The sequence below is a fragment of the Hibiscus syriacus genome, unplaced genomic scaffold (assembly GCF_006381635.1).
Source record: "Hibiscus syriacus cultivar Baekdansim isolate YM2019G1 unplaced genomic scaffold, ASM638163v2 tig00117026_pilon, whole genome shotgun sequence".
NCBI classification, from domain to species: Eukaryota; Viridiplantae; Streptophyta; class Magnoliopsida; order Malvales; family Malvaceae; genus Hibiscus; species Hibiscus syriacus.
In genome coordinates this window covers 697,664-712,206 of record NW_024063529.1, presented here as the reverse complement: position 1 = coordinate 712,206, position 14,543 = coordinate 697,664, and the positions used below count along the sequence as shown (strand labels likewise).

Genomic DNA, 14,543 nt, shown 5'->3' with positions numbered 1-14,543 from the left:
TTTAAAATTATGTTAATATAACCACTAAACTATTTAATTGGGTTCAATATAGCCACCCGTCGTTAGTATTTAACGGAAGTAATTATGTGGAAGTTAACAAAATACTACCACAAAATGGTAAAATGAATGGGTTAAAGGTTTGATTGATAAGCCAAAATTTGGAAAACGAGAGGTAGGATTTATATTATTTAAATTTAAAATTGATATGGATTGAAGAAGTATTTAAATAAAAATAATGAGGATATTACTAATCTTGCCATCAAAATTGATGAGATCTAATAAGTATTTAAATAAAAAAATGGAAGTCAAAAGCTTTGCCTAATTTCAAAATTAGTTGGAATTTGAGTGATTTACATCATTTCAAAACATTTATCAACCTAAGATGTAATTAAACCTAAAATGTTATGGGCCATGCCTCCCCTCCCAAAACAACAGCTCTCTCAAAATTTGTTTTTATCATTCACAATAACCCAACTTAAAATTTTAATTATTACATATTTCTAAGTCTACTAAGTGACTTCAATAATAAAAAATATTATTTTTAGAAGACTTAAATTCAAATAGTTATAAATGTAAAGCATGCATAAATTATTAACAATTAATTATTTTTAAATAAATATTATCTTATAATCATTTCATACTATTAAAAGTTTATCATATACTTCTATAACCTCACAATTATCATAATTTATAAACCGAATCAAATAAACTATGAATATGCCAACATAAATTATAGGCACTAATTAAATAAAATATTTTTAATTAATATTCTATTATCATCATGATTTGGTCTAATTAAATAAACTCTTTTTTATTAGTGTTATTTTTATTAAGAATAATTACAAATATATTAAAATATTATTTTTCTTAATATCAATTTAATAATATAATGCCATAAAATGTATGTTTCTCGATTGAAAAAATTCCTTTAAACTTATATTTTTATAGATTATTATTATTATTATTATAAATTGTAAATATAGATCTTTATAATGGTTGCATGTTTATACATACAAATATTTAAAGAAAGAAAGAAATTTAAAGCGAAGCCGACATGATGCGAGTGTGTTGGAAAGAAGGGACCGGTTACCAAAAGGACGTCCCCTACTCAGCTGCCACGTTATTACTTTTTCTAAAAGCCTTTTTTGAGATCATCAAAAAGTACTTTCTTTTTTATTAAAAAAAAAAGGCAAACAACATGATACAAAACAAAACAAACTACTGAACTACATTTTTTGAATTCTCAAAAAAACCCTTGGCCTCTTAACATTCATGTGATGCTGTCGGTTGAGTTCTCCAACCTTAGACAATACATATATAGTATTTTTCATCACATAATGATAAAATTAGTTTCTAATATTTTATTTTTTTATCAAAATAATTTATATAGATAAAATTCGCTAGTCGATTAATATCAATACATGTTACTAACATAACATTTCTATATATATTTAATTATTGACGTAACACATATCATATCATCTCTTAATGACATCGCACATGAGACATTATTATTTTGGATGACATGATACATACCGTGTAATCACTTTAATTTCAATACCAAATGCTAGAGTATCGATACTCATTAGAGATTCAAATTCAATAACCTTAAAAGGGTATAAATACCATTGATTAATATCAATACCATACTTGTACGATATTGATATTGAGTTAAGGTATCAATACTAATTTGAGTTTCGTAATTTGAAAAAATAATTCAATATCAATACTGTTAATCTAGTATTGATATTGTTCTAAGGCAATATTGATATCACATGAATAATATCAATACTATCAATGTTGAATGATTAAGATTGTTCAATTTAGTCATTGATTAATGATGATTTGGAGACGACCCCAAAGTATGTTGATTTGTATAATTTGGTCACTGATGTTATAATTAATATTGTGATTACAATCAGTCCATTAATTACTGTTAGAAATTAGTTGTAATTAGCTTTTTTAGAGCTTGTTGTGTACCTGCGTGTACTTTAGTATAGCTAGTAATAGTGTGTTAAAGGTCAGAAGAACAGAAGAAGAAGAAGAACTAGAGGGAATGTTAGCATGATGAGTCAGCATCAATGCTGTTAATATTGCAGCGTGTATGAGCTTAGATTGCATGGGATCATCAGTTGAATAGTTAGAAGCTTCTTGAAGTTGTTATAGCAGTTAAGGTTGTTAGGATGTTAGCATGGTTAGTTGAATATTTAAGGTTGTTACAATAGTGAAGTTGTATATAAACAACAGTAATCTTGTATTAAATGCAGAGTTCTAGTATTCAATATACAAGTATTGTTCATTTGTTTTCTGCATTCTCAATATGGTATCATTCGTCAAACGGTCATGACTTTGTTTTTCTTTCGATGCATGGAGTTTGTTAGCTCTATCGTGACTGCTTCTGCCGTCGTTGATGTTGTTTCCCTCGAAAGGTCACTGATTCCTGCAAATGGCGACGACGGTCCCCAATAACCTGAGTCACGATCAATACGTGTACTTAGCCAAGCTATCTGAGCAAGCCGAGCGCTACGAGGAGATGGTTCAGTTCATGCAAAAGTTGGTCCTCGGCTCAACTCTATCCGGCAAACTAATCGTCGATGAAAGGATTCTTCTCTCCGTTGCCTTCAAAAACATGATCGGATCTCTACGTGCCACGTGGAGAATAGTCTCTTCGATCGAGCAAAAAGAAGAAGGTCGAAAGAACGAGGAACATGTTGTGCTCGTCAATGAGTATAGATCGAAGATTGAATCTGAGTTGTCGAATGTTTGCGCTAGTATCTTGACTTTATTGGTATCAAATCTGATCCCTTCTGCTACTGCTAGTGAGTCTAAGGTTTTCTATTTGAAGATGAAAGGAGATTATCATCGTTATTTGGTGGAGTTTAAAGCTGGTGATGAGAGGAAAGCTGCTGCTGAGGATACTATGTTGTCTTACAAGGCAGCTCAGGATATTGTGCTGGTGGGTCTAGCACCAATGCACCCGATTAGATTGGGGCTAGCTCTAAATTTCTCGGAGTTCTACTATGAGATTCTCAATTAGTCTGATAAAACATGTAGCATGGCTAAACAGGCATTCGAGGAAACCATTGCTGAGCTTGCCACACTGGGAGAAGAGTCATACAAGGACAACACTCTCATAATGCAACTGCTAAGGGATAATCTTACTCTCTGGACTTCGGATGTGCAGGACCAGTTAGATGAGCCGTAGCAGGCGTGTTAAACCGGTGGTGGTCCTAAGGAGTTCGTGGTTTACTACATCACCTATTTTTTCAATTTGGTAAAGCAAAATGGATATAATTACTTGGGTGAATTTGTAATAAGTATGATAATATAGTCCTTTAAAAAAGAGGAAAAAATATATGTCAAGGAACTTTGTATAAGAGGATGAAGAAGAAAAAAATGAAGGTGAACAAGAAGAACGAAAGGAAGCATCGACACTTTCGATTCAAGTGAACGGAATGAAGCATCGACACTTTCGATTCAAGTCGAACGGAAAGAAGCATCGGCACTTTCGATTCAAATCGAACGGAATGAGGCATCGACACTTTCGATTCAAGTGTTCATATTTTTGTCAAGAAGGTTGAGAAAGTAGGGAGAATGTTAGAAATTAGTTGTAATTAGTTTTTCTAGAGCTTGTTGTGTACTTGCTTGTAATCTAGTATAACTAGTAATAGTGTGTTCAAGGTCAGAAGAATAAGAAGTAGAGGGAATGTTAGCATGATGAGTCAATATCAATGTTGTTAGTACTGCAACATGTATAAGCTTAGATTGCATGGGATCATCAGTTGAATAGTTAGAAGCTTCTTGAAGTTGTTATAGCAGTTAAGGTTGTTAGGATGTTAGCATGGTTAGTTGAATAGTTAAGGTTGTTATATTAGTCAAGTGAAGTTGTATAAACAACAATCTTATATTCAATGCAGAGTTCTAGTATTCAATATACAATTGTTCATTTGTTGTCTGCATTCTCAACAATTAAAACTTGATTAATTAATTATCCAACAATTGAATTAGGTTAAAAGTTATCAATATCAAATTTGATCTTCTGTAACATTATCAATTGATTTCAATCAGATCGGGCTGAGGTGTTATAACATATGACACATTAGCAATTAAGCATATGTGAAAATGTCACATCAACAACCTGCATTAAACATTAGTTAACTGATAGTTTCCATTCACCACGTGTCATTTTTGACCAAAAATTAAAATGTTAGGGGCTAAAGTGCCCCTAAAAAAGAATAAGAACCAAAATAACCATTAAGACAAATATTAGGGGCTAATTTTGGTACTATCCTTTTTTTAACATTAAATTTCATCACAATATTATCTTCTAAGTTTGCAATTTTCAGGAATAAATCTGACTTTAATCATTCTAGGAAATATAATTTTTACCATATACCAACTTATAATCTCATCAAATTCAAGGGGACTAGTTCATAATTTCCATGCCAACCCTAGGTTTGCCTCTGCACGTCAGATCTATGTTGAAATATAATGGCCATACAAATTACTATGTTGACTATGGGTCTTGATTGGAACAAGATTAATTGTTTGAGGATTCAACTAAAATATTTTGAAGTTTGGAGACCAATCTATAATCTAATCATAGTTTGATGATGTTAAATGCCATTAATATGATCTGTCATCGTTTAGTACTCGGGCCTAGGCTTTAGGTCAGGTTTATTAGTGAGACCACTTGAAAAAATTGTAGATATTTTTTTATTAAGCTAAGATGATTATAAAGTAGCATATGTTTTAAATACTCTCAACCATTTGATAATAAAATCTTAATCATCCTACTGCAATCGCTGGTACTTGAACTCGTGACCTCAAAAACAACAACAATTCGTTTAACCATTAAATACTCTCAACCATTTGATAATAAAATCTTAATCACCCTACTGCAATCGCTAGTACTTGAACTCGTGACCTCAAAAACAACAACAATTCGTTTAACCATTGATAGGCCTGTAAACGAACCGAACGCACACGAACGGAGGTATGTTCATGTTCGTTCATTTAATAAATAGACGAACATAAACGAACACGAACTAAACGAACAAAATTTTTTTTGTTCATGTTCGTTTAAGGAATATAATTTGTTCATGTTCGTTCATTTAATAAATAAACGAACATAAACGAACACGAACATAAACGAACACGAACATAAATGAACACGAACATAAACGAACATAAACGTTGGAGACCCTACCTTCCATTGTTCTTTCATGAAAAATAGTCGACAATGCAAATCAACCAAATCTACAGTGATAAATAGCGTAAAAGTTGATTAGCAGTGATGAAATGTTTGAAGATATCAATATTTCGATCGATCTTTTAAAGATATTAATGATTCACACAACTTTAATTTAACGCTATAACATTTATCTTAGTGGTCCATGATTACATATGAACAATCATTTTCTCCTATTACACTCTTTTCAGAAATGGCATAGAAACCTTTGTTTTGTTTTCTGGTAAATTTATATTTTTCTCTTTACTGATGCTCGTATACTTCCGATTGTTACCTTTATATTCCCATCTATTTCTAGAAAGAAGTATGATGTTTTCTTGAGTTTTAGATGTGAAGATACCTGCAATAACTTTACATATCAACTATTAAGCCAAATAAAAAACAGAGAAAGAGATGAAACAAACATGTAACTTCATATTGCACTATAATATAACTTGTTTTGAAGCTTTCAGCGATCGTCTCCACTCTCTAGTGAACACTAGGGTTTGGGAAAAAAAGGGGGAAATGAAAATAGGTGCGAGGTGCCTCACAGGTTAACATATTGGATTAATCTCCAAATAAATTGGATTAATTATGGAGTTGGTCATCAGAATATCATATTAATTAATATTTTTAAGATACTTACAAATTGGTCACCAAAATTGATTTAAGAAGATGGGTTAAACATAATGAATGAACATAAACGAACATAATCGAACGAACATAAACGAACAAACCGAACGAACATAACCGAACGTTCACGAACGTAAATGAACGAACGAGACCTATGTTCATGTTCGTTCATTTAATTAAACGAACAAAAAATATTGTTCATGTTCGTTCATTTAATAAATAAACGCACATAAACGAACTTCCCGCCGCACGGTTCATGAACGGTTCGCTGAACGTTCAGTTCATTTACAGGCCTAACCATTGAGATAAATTGTTCGTGTAACTTAGATTTGAATTTAGTGTCATTGAATAATTATTTTCAGGATTATATTAATTAAATTTATTGGGTAATCGAAGTTTGAGAAATTTCTACACGAAGTTTGACCCGAATTGTTTATATATGTACTTTCTTTTTTGGTTTAAATTCATTTTTCAGGTTTAATTATTTGTACAAACCGTTCTAAATTTTTATTTGACCTTTGAATATATATATATATATATATATATATTGTAATATCTAAATTATTATATTTTTTAAACTACAAAATCAAAACGATTGCATTTACGTATATTTGGATCACAACTTTCATGAAGTATTCATCGAGTCTTTTCAAGCCACAAAATCAAGAATAATTACATTTACGTGTCTCTGAATTACACTTTTCATGAAATATCAACCGAGTTTAGTCTTATACCTTTTTCCATAAAATTACTATCTAGGTCCTGGTAATGTTATGGTCAATGAATTAGAAGGAAAGGGGAAATTGGTTGACAAAGGATCATCTTTATCGAAGACATCTCCCCCTGCAAAATAGCCTGGTTTTTTTGGCCGAAGTAATGAAGAAATCTCGCTTCTCAGCATAAGAACCATGGCCGCTATGCATGGCCGGTCTTTCGGACGACGTTGTACACATAGTAAGCCCACTTGTATCGATCTCAACACTTCGGATATTTCACACGATGTCCTTGTCCTTTCATCAATCAATGACCTACCTTCATTGAAAAGCCTCCAAGCCTGATGACCAATGTCAAAGGATCATTTAAAAAAAATAAAATGGATGGACTAAATTTCAAGTTTAACCATAGTAAAGGCATGAAGATAATAATTAGACCGACATGTATTGATGGAACACTTACATGCCCAACAAGGTTGCGCTTGCGGTCTGGATCTGAGAATCCCCTGTTCCTTCTTCCGGTTACTATCTCTAGCACCAGCACTCCGAAGCTGAAAACATCGGATTTTATTGAAAACAATCCATCGATCGTGTACTCGGGAGACATGTAACCACTGCAGAAGATCATCGATTCGATTTAACGAATTTCACATTCATAATATACATGGTTCATGAGAAGTTATTATCGATACTTACTACGTTCCAACCACTCTATGTGTGTTGGCTTCGGTCTCATCTCCTCCGAAACTCCGAGCCAAACCAAAATCAGAAATTTTTGGATTCATTTCGTAATCGAGTAGTACATTTCCGGCTTTTAAATCTCTGTGTATGATTCAAAGTCTCGAATCTTGATGAAGATAAAGAAGACCTCTAGCAATTCCATTGATGATTTGGAACCTCGTAGGCCAATCTAGCAATATGCTTTGCTTTTCATCTGCCACATTATATTTCCATGTTACTTGCATTCAGTCAATTTCAAAATAATAATGAGTAAAAGCGTAATACCAAAATTAACCTCCAAAATTTACTAAAACGGTCATTTTGGCCCTTATTCTTTTTTTTTACTACCAACTTTTCATTTTGGGTAGAAAAACCCCTCCATGGATGGAAACCATTAATTAACAAATGGTTAACGTTCCAAAATAGGGACTTTTCTATCCTGAAATGAAGTGTTGGGTGGCCAAAATGCTCTAGAATAAAAGAATAAAGGTCAAAGTGACTATTTAGTAAATGTCAGTGACCTTTTCCCCTAAAACGAGATGTTAGGGGTCATAATGCTCCAAAAAAAATAGAGACTAAAATGGCTATTCTGGTAAATGTTGGGGATAATTTTGGCATTATGTCATGAGTAAAATACACTAAAAGGTCATTGAACTATGCTAAAATAATCATTTTAGTCATTGAACTTTAAAAAGTTACAAAATGATCACTAAGTTTTATCAAGTTGTAATAAAATGGCCGTTAAATTTATCGAGATTTTACCATCATTATAAAACCGCAATGACTATTTTGTAATAATTCGATAAATTTAACGATCATTTTATAATTTTTAAAAGTTCAACGACCAAGATGATCGTCTGAGCATAGATTAGTGACCTCTGATGTACTTTATCCAATAATAATTTGGTGAAAGCGGAACAAAAATGAATCGAATCAAACCAAATATGAAGGAGTCCAAGCTTTTGTTGGGCATGAACTCATAGACCACTATTCTTTCATGCGGCTCAATGCAACACCCTAAAAGCTTCACTAGGTTGCGGTGCTGAAGTTTGGAGATGCATAAAACTTCATTTTTGAACTCCACAATTCCTTGGCATGATTTCTTTGAAAGCCTCTTCACAGCAATCTCCTGTCCATTTTCCAATATTCCCTGAAAGAAATTGAGTAAAATTGTATATTACGCAATGGTCAAAACTGCAGATTGTATCTATCGAACCTCAAGAGAGTGGGGTTTTACCTTGTACACTTCTCCAAAGCCACCTTGTCCAAGCTTATTTCGCGGTGAGAAATTGCTTGTGGCTCTGCATATTGTATCGAAATCAAATAATGGTACCTCCAAATCTGATTTCCTTCTCTCGTTGATGTTTTCTTGCTCCGGATCATGTTGCGAATTAACTGTTATGCAAGGGATTGATTGCTATTCTATCCGCAAGATCCGAGTTCGAGTAATTACGTTTGTAGAGTATATGTACGGTGTCAATTAATTTAAAAATTTCTAAATAAATATTATTTTAAAATTATCCTAAACTATTCAAAAGAAAAAAAAAGAGAGACTAATTGAATTCCCTTAATAAATAGTAAGATTATAAATTAAAACTATGATGCAATTATAATTATTATTGTAATTTGTAAATAGATTTCGTCACATATAATATTAATAGACGATATTATGAATATTATTATAATCTGGTTATATAATTTTATTTACATAATTTGTCTTAGAATATGATAATTATAGTTATGGTTTATAATAATTATGGTCTTAATCTTTTGAATCGAATTTAATTTTACATGAACCAAACGAACCTAGTAGTTAAGAGATTTATTGTTATCCTTTGAGATTCTAGGTTCGAGCACTGTGCATGTAAGGATATGAGTGTTCATTCACAAATAGTTAAGAATGTTTGAATATATAATGCCTTATATTCCCCTGAAAGACACCAAAAGCAAGTGTTAATAGTTTAGAGAAGTTACCTTTTTCTTCCGCATGGCAAGCAAGGTGAAGCAAATGCCAATGACAAATACTCCAACGCATAAACAGTGATAATGATCTTCACCCTTTTCTTTTCTTTCGACGCCCTCAAAGGCCCTGCCATAACCACCGTAATTTAAAGCATTTGCCACACATGCCATATGGAAATCGGATATAGTTCAAGCACTAATACGAAATCGGATATAGTATAAGTACTAATATGAAAATCTGATGTAGTTTAAGAACTAATATGAAATTAGGATGGTTTACTTATCAAACGATGTAATTAAAATTATAAATATTTTGACTCAATACATTTTTTAATCTCATAAAATTTGAAATTAATCATTCAATTCTAATTCTTAGTTACTTACGAAACGGCCAAAGTACTCACTTGTACGTAATTGAAAACAGAAGTCCAATGTATTAATTTATGTTTGATGAACATTGCAAATCAACGGTGCCACCTCATTATGTTTTTTTTAAAATAAGATGGATACACAAATGTATTATAATAATTAGTAAACGTCAATTAGTTATTGATATAGTAGTAAATGATTTGTGTTATTTTCGCTTATATTTTGAATAACCTTTCCTGTTACTAATATAAAATAAAATATTTTAAAATAAAAAAGATATATTTAAAAAATAAATACTTAAAAATATATTTTTTATGCAGTACCTAAAGTTTTTTTTTTTTTTTTTTGAAAGTAAGTATTTAAAATGTATTATCTCTTTTGTCTAGTTATTTTTAACGAACATTATGTGTTAACTTTAGATACTTAATGAAAAAGATGAAATATTTTGAATATTATTTAATAAAAATATTTTAGATACGTAAATAAAATTACTATACCTATTTCAGAGGCAGCCATCCTAACGTAAATAGTCTGTCCATTTTGTTCAAACTCCCTAATGTCAATGAGATCACCAAACCAAAGTATGCACCCACTTCCACCATCCCTAACATCAAAATTTGCGAAGGCAGTGCAAGTGCAGTTCCCCAAGCATCGATCCCTGCATTGTTTCAGATCCATGGTCCGGTTGAACCAAGAGTGTCTGGAGTCAGGCAGCTTGATTCTGGGATACTCGATAAAATCCTCTCCGACTTCGCAACTCAACGGGACATTCCGGACGCATCCTTGCGCCCAATTTGCTATTTCCCATTCATTGGGATACTTGGGCACAAATCCTTTCAAACACCTACATGTTGGTGAATTGTTGATGCTGCAACTACCATGTGCACCACATACCGCATACATATCGCAATTATCTGTCATCGCGTTCAAATACGGCCGCCATTTGAGGTTTTGATCGTCCCATATGAGCCGGTGGAAGGCACCATCTAGAGCTAAAACACTCCTATAACAACTGACTTGTTTATGAGTTCATATTTGCAATAAATCTCCTCGTCATTGAAACAAAATCAATGTGTAAATAGTGCTCGACTTTAGATACAATAGGCCACTAAACCCCAAACCATTCCAATGTCCGGTCCGGAATAAAATCTCTGAACCCTTCTTGAGGAAAACCTCCGGTAGTCCATCTGAATCGAACCCGTCCGTGTAGTCACCGGTCGAAGGATCACTGGTGTTCTTCCACGATGTTAGGTACCGATTTATGCCTGTAGCCAAGTCTATCCCAAACTTCATGCTTGGTAAAAGAGTATCAGTTGGATAATCGAAACTCTGCCACACAAAATCCTCAACATTTCCGTTTCCGTTTCGTTTGATGACGAAATTTCCGGTATCCAAAAGTTGAGCAACAAGATCGGTAGCTGATCTCGAACTTGAAATCGATCTCGATGAATTTATAGACCAAACAATTCCTCTGGTACCATTGTAAAGGATTAGGTTTCCTTGCTCTGCAAGAAACAGTTCTCCATTTGTGTCATTGAGAGGGTTGTTTCTATTGGCAACCCAAACCACCGTCCCGGTAGGTATCTCCTTGCACCATATTCCGACATAATGATTATCGGAACTTTGAGGACTGAAAAATCCCAACTCGAAACTCCCATTAGCCGAAACTATGGTCTCGTTGTACTTGATCGATCGGTTCACAGTAAGGGTATCGACTGCAAGGGAGGTTATTGACAGACAAAAGAAAGAAAACACAACAAAGTGTAGATTGAAAACTGCCATTGATGATCCCTGGTTAAGCTTCTCAATCAGTATTAGTTTCTATGAAAGAATGAGTCCATCACAGCTATAACATATAGGCTAAAATTTATTGGTTAATTTTGTAAGCAACAATGACCTAAAGTGATATATTATTGAAATTTTAGGCTAGAACTTAGCTAAGTAACCAGTCTAATTTTTATATGGAAATTTGCTTAGTAAGTCCATTTTGGCAGCTACGAATTATTCCATTAGTATGCTAAAAACGGGTTAATTTCGTGGGGTAATCCTCAAATTATGATTCGGGTTTTAAATCAATCCTTAAAATTTAAAATATTTTAATTGTATTATCAAAGTATTACTATGGTAATATTTATTCTATATAAATGTATTCTCCTTCTCTATATAATAATATTTTAATCTTGACAATTGATATAACTATGATCTAAAGGTTGTAGAAAGGTATATAATTTGAGATTTTAACATCATGCAATTGAATTCCTTCCTTTATTTAAAAATAATTACAATTATTATATTTAAATATGTACGATGGAACATGTAAAAGTACTATGGTCAAGTCAATATTCTTAAAGAAATTAAAGTCAATTTTATTTTGTCACAAGAAATTAAGAAATTACTTAATTCCTGTAGTCACTGTTTGTTTTAATTTTTTAATATTTCTGGATAATTTTTTTATAAAAAATTCACAATCAGTTGCATTTGACGATGACCAGAAAATGGTCCCTTTCACCAAACAATAGTAAATAGTAAATAGTAAATGGTTAGATTAAAATCGGTTGACACCATGGAGACTTGGCTCCCAAAATAGTAAAATTGAAAAATATAAGTTAATGAAATTGTAAAATTGTATTTTGCCCTAAAAGATAGTAAAATTTTAGTTTACCATCATTAAAAACTACAAAAATATAAGTTAATATAAAGATAAACTACACGGATGGTCTATTTTGTTTTTGATTTGTTTCGTTTTGATCACTAGTTTTGACAAAGTTTAATTTTTATCAAAACTAGTTTTGACAAAGTTTAATTTTTATCAGTTATGTTTTTAGGTTATAATCTTTGATCATTCGAATGTTAATCTTCATTAGATTGTTGACATAGCACATTAATAAAAAAATTTAATTTCTATTTTGATTCTTGAATTTTTGAAAGTTATTTTTTACCCCTTTTAAAAAAAAACTAAAAAATTAGGTGACTTATCCGATTTAATTTTAATATAATTTAAATAATTTAAAATATATATTTTATTTAAATTGATTGAAGAAGATATATAAATCATAATAAAAAATCATATTTTGAATATTTTATTATCTTTAATAAAAAGTATAATTTAAATAGATTGGCTAGACCTATTTTTTTAACGAGTTTCGATTTGGTTTCATCTAAAACACTTGTACCCAAGATTTGAGCCCTATGTGCAAGTTTAATTGAAAAACTTAATCATGTCCTTAATACGATAAATTATTTCATGGATCCAGTTTGCCATGTTATTCATGATTCAGGTGAATCGCATTCATTAATTTTAAAATAATTTTTAAATAACTGTTCACTCCTTATTTATATGTAGGAAAGATGTGAAGATCCACCTTAAAAAAATAAGATGAAAAAATATTATTGATTGAGTCCATAAATGACTGGTAAGTCAGGTCTTCTAATAATTTTCCCTTAAAAAAAATAAGATGGAAAAATACTAGTGTTTCCCCTTCAGTATTCACTTAGCATAATTCTGTGCTTAGATTTTAACCCACATTCTCTAGGTTGGTGTGCCTTTGCCAAGTCCTAGCTTGTTTATTGCAGTAGCAAAAGATGGCTGGAAAGGAGTTCACTGTTGATCTGAATAATTCCAGACACTTTGTACAACTTTCGGTTTCCAGTTATTCCGGTTAAGTTTTAAGTTCGAGCCTTATGGATGAAGGGGAAAAAATGACTTCACCTCTGATTTGGATGTATGGCAGGTTGGTCCCCTGGAGAAACTTACCTGCAGGACTAGGTTCACACCCCTATTCTGACCGGCGGAAGTCCTCGGTTTTTCGAGAGTAACTTCAACGAGGTACATGAAACAGATGATTCGGGTGTATTCGGATTCGAATGTTGAAAAACGAGCTAATGTTTCTTTCCCTTGTTTGACATGAATCAGATGATGACTCGGACTGTGTGGAGGGCAGTGCCAGTCATATGGCTGCCGGCTGCATTTTATTTCATCAAAATGTCCTACACCATGGATCTCACACTTCCCCTAATATTCGTACTGTCTGTTGTTGGGGCCTTTGTGTGGACATTTCATGAGTACTGTTTCCACCAGTTCTTTTTCTACCTTGACACAAAGAGTTATTGGTTAGTTCTTTCCCTTGGTGCTTACAACACTAACACAAGCCGATAAAGTCGAAAATTAATTCTAATCTTAGTGCTTGATTTAACATTATTAAATTTGATTCAATTTCGGTCGATTATTATTTGAATATATTCGGTTTAATTTTTGGTACTAATTCATTGACAACTTTGTGCAAAGGGGAAGCACATTTCACTATCTCATCCATGGTTGCCACCACAAGCACCCCAACGATGGACTAAGGCTTGTGAGGCCACCTGCAGTAGCCGCTATACTAGCTGTAATGGTATGGGCTTAAAATTGATAGGATTCACTTACCCTGGAGTTTAAGTTTTACATCTTTTTAGGATCGTTGACGAGAGCGAATAGACAATTAACATTAACAAAAGGAAAAGAGAAGATAGTCATTAGAAAAAACTAACAAGAAGTTAATCTCAATCTTTTATTTTTATTCATCTAACCATCTTAGATTTATGCAAAATAATATAATTTTAGGGTTTGTATTATTGTCTCTACCGGTATTTTTGTTTCGATCTTTATTTACCAGATTGGGAACCTGTGTGGGATTTTATTCACTCTATCGATAAGATCAGTTATGTTCAGAGGTGGATTGATTGGTTATGTAATACACGATATTACCCACTACTACGTTCACTATGGACAACCATTTAGAACATGTTTGGTTTTGCAGAAATATCACTTGAACCATCACTCTAGGATTCAAAACAAGGGCTTTGGGGTACCTATCACGTTATGGGATAGGGCTCTTGGTACCCTTCCGTAAACGAAAGCAGCTGAGAAGAGTGGATAG

At 32.4% G+C, this 14,543-nt stretch overlaps 1 protein-coding gene and 2 pseudogenes across 1 annotated transcript; 2 read left to right on the top strand and 1 right to left on the bottom strand.

Annotated features, from left to right (window-relative positions):
• Positions 1–2,424: 2,424 nt before the first annotated feature.
• On the top strand, positions 2,425–10,819 carry LOC120196063 (annotated as a pseudogene).
• Positions 6,615–11,409, bottom strand: LOC120196034 (G-type lectin S-receptor-like serine/threonine-protein kinase At4g27290). Its single transcript, XM_039197934.1, is given in 8 exon segments — positions 6,615–6,917; positions 7,040–7,190; positions 7,273–7,510; positions 8,236–8,446; positions 8,534–8,691; positions 10,125–10,634; positions 10,637–10,695; positions 10,697–11,409. Coding segments are annotated over 8 exon segments (2,343 nt in total).
• Positions 11,410–13,209: 1,800 nt separating this feature from the next.
• LOC120196033 lies at positions 13,210–14,543 on the top strand (annotated as a pseudogene).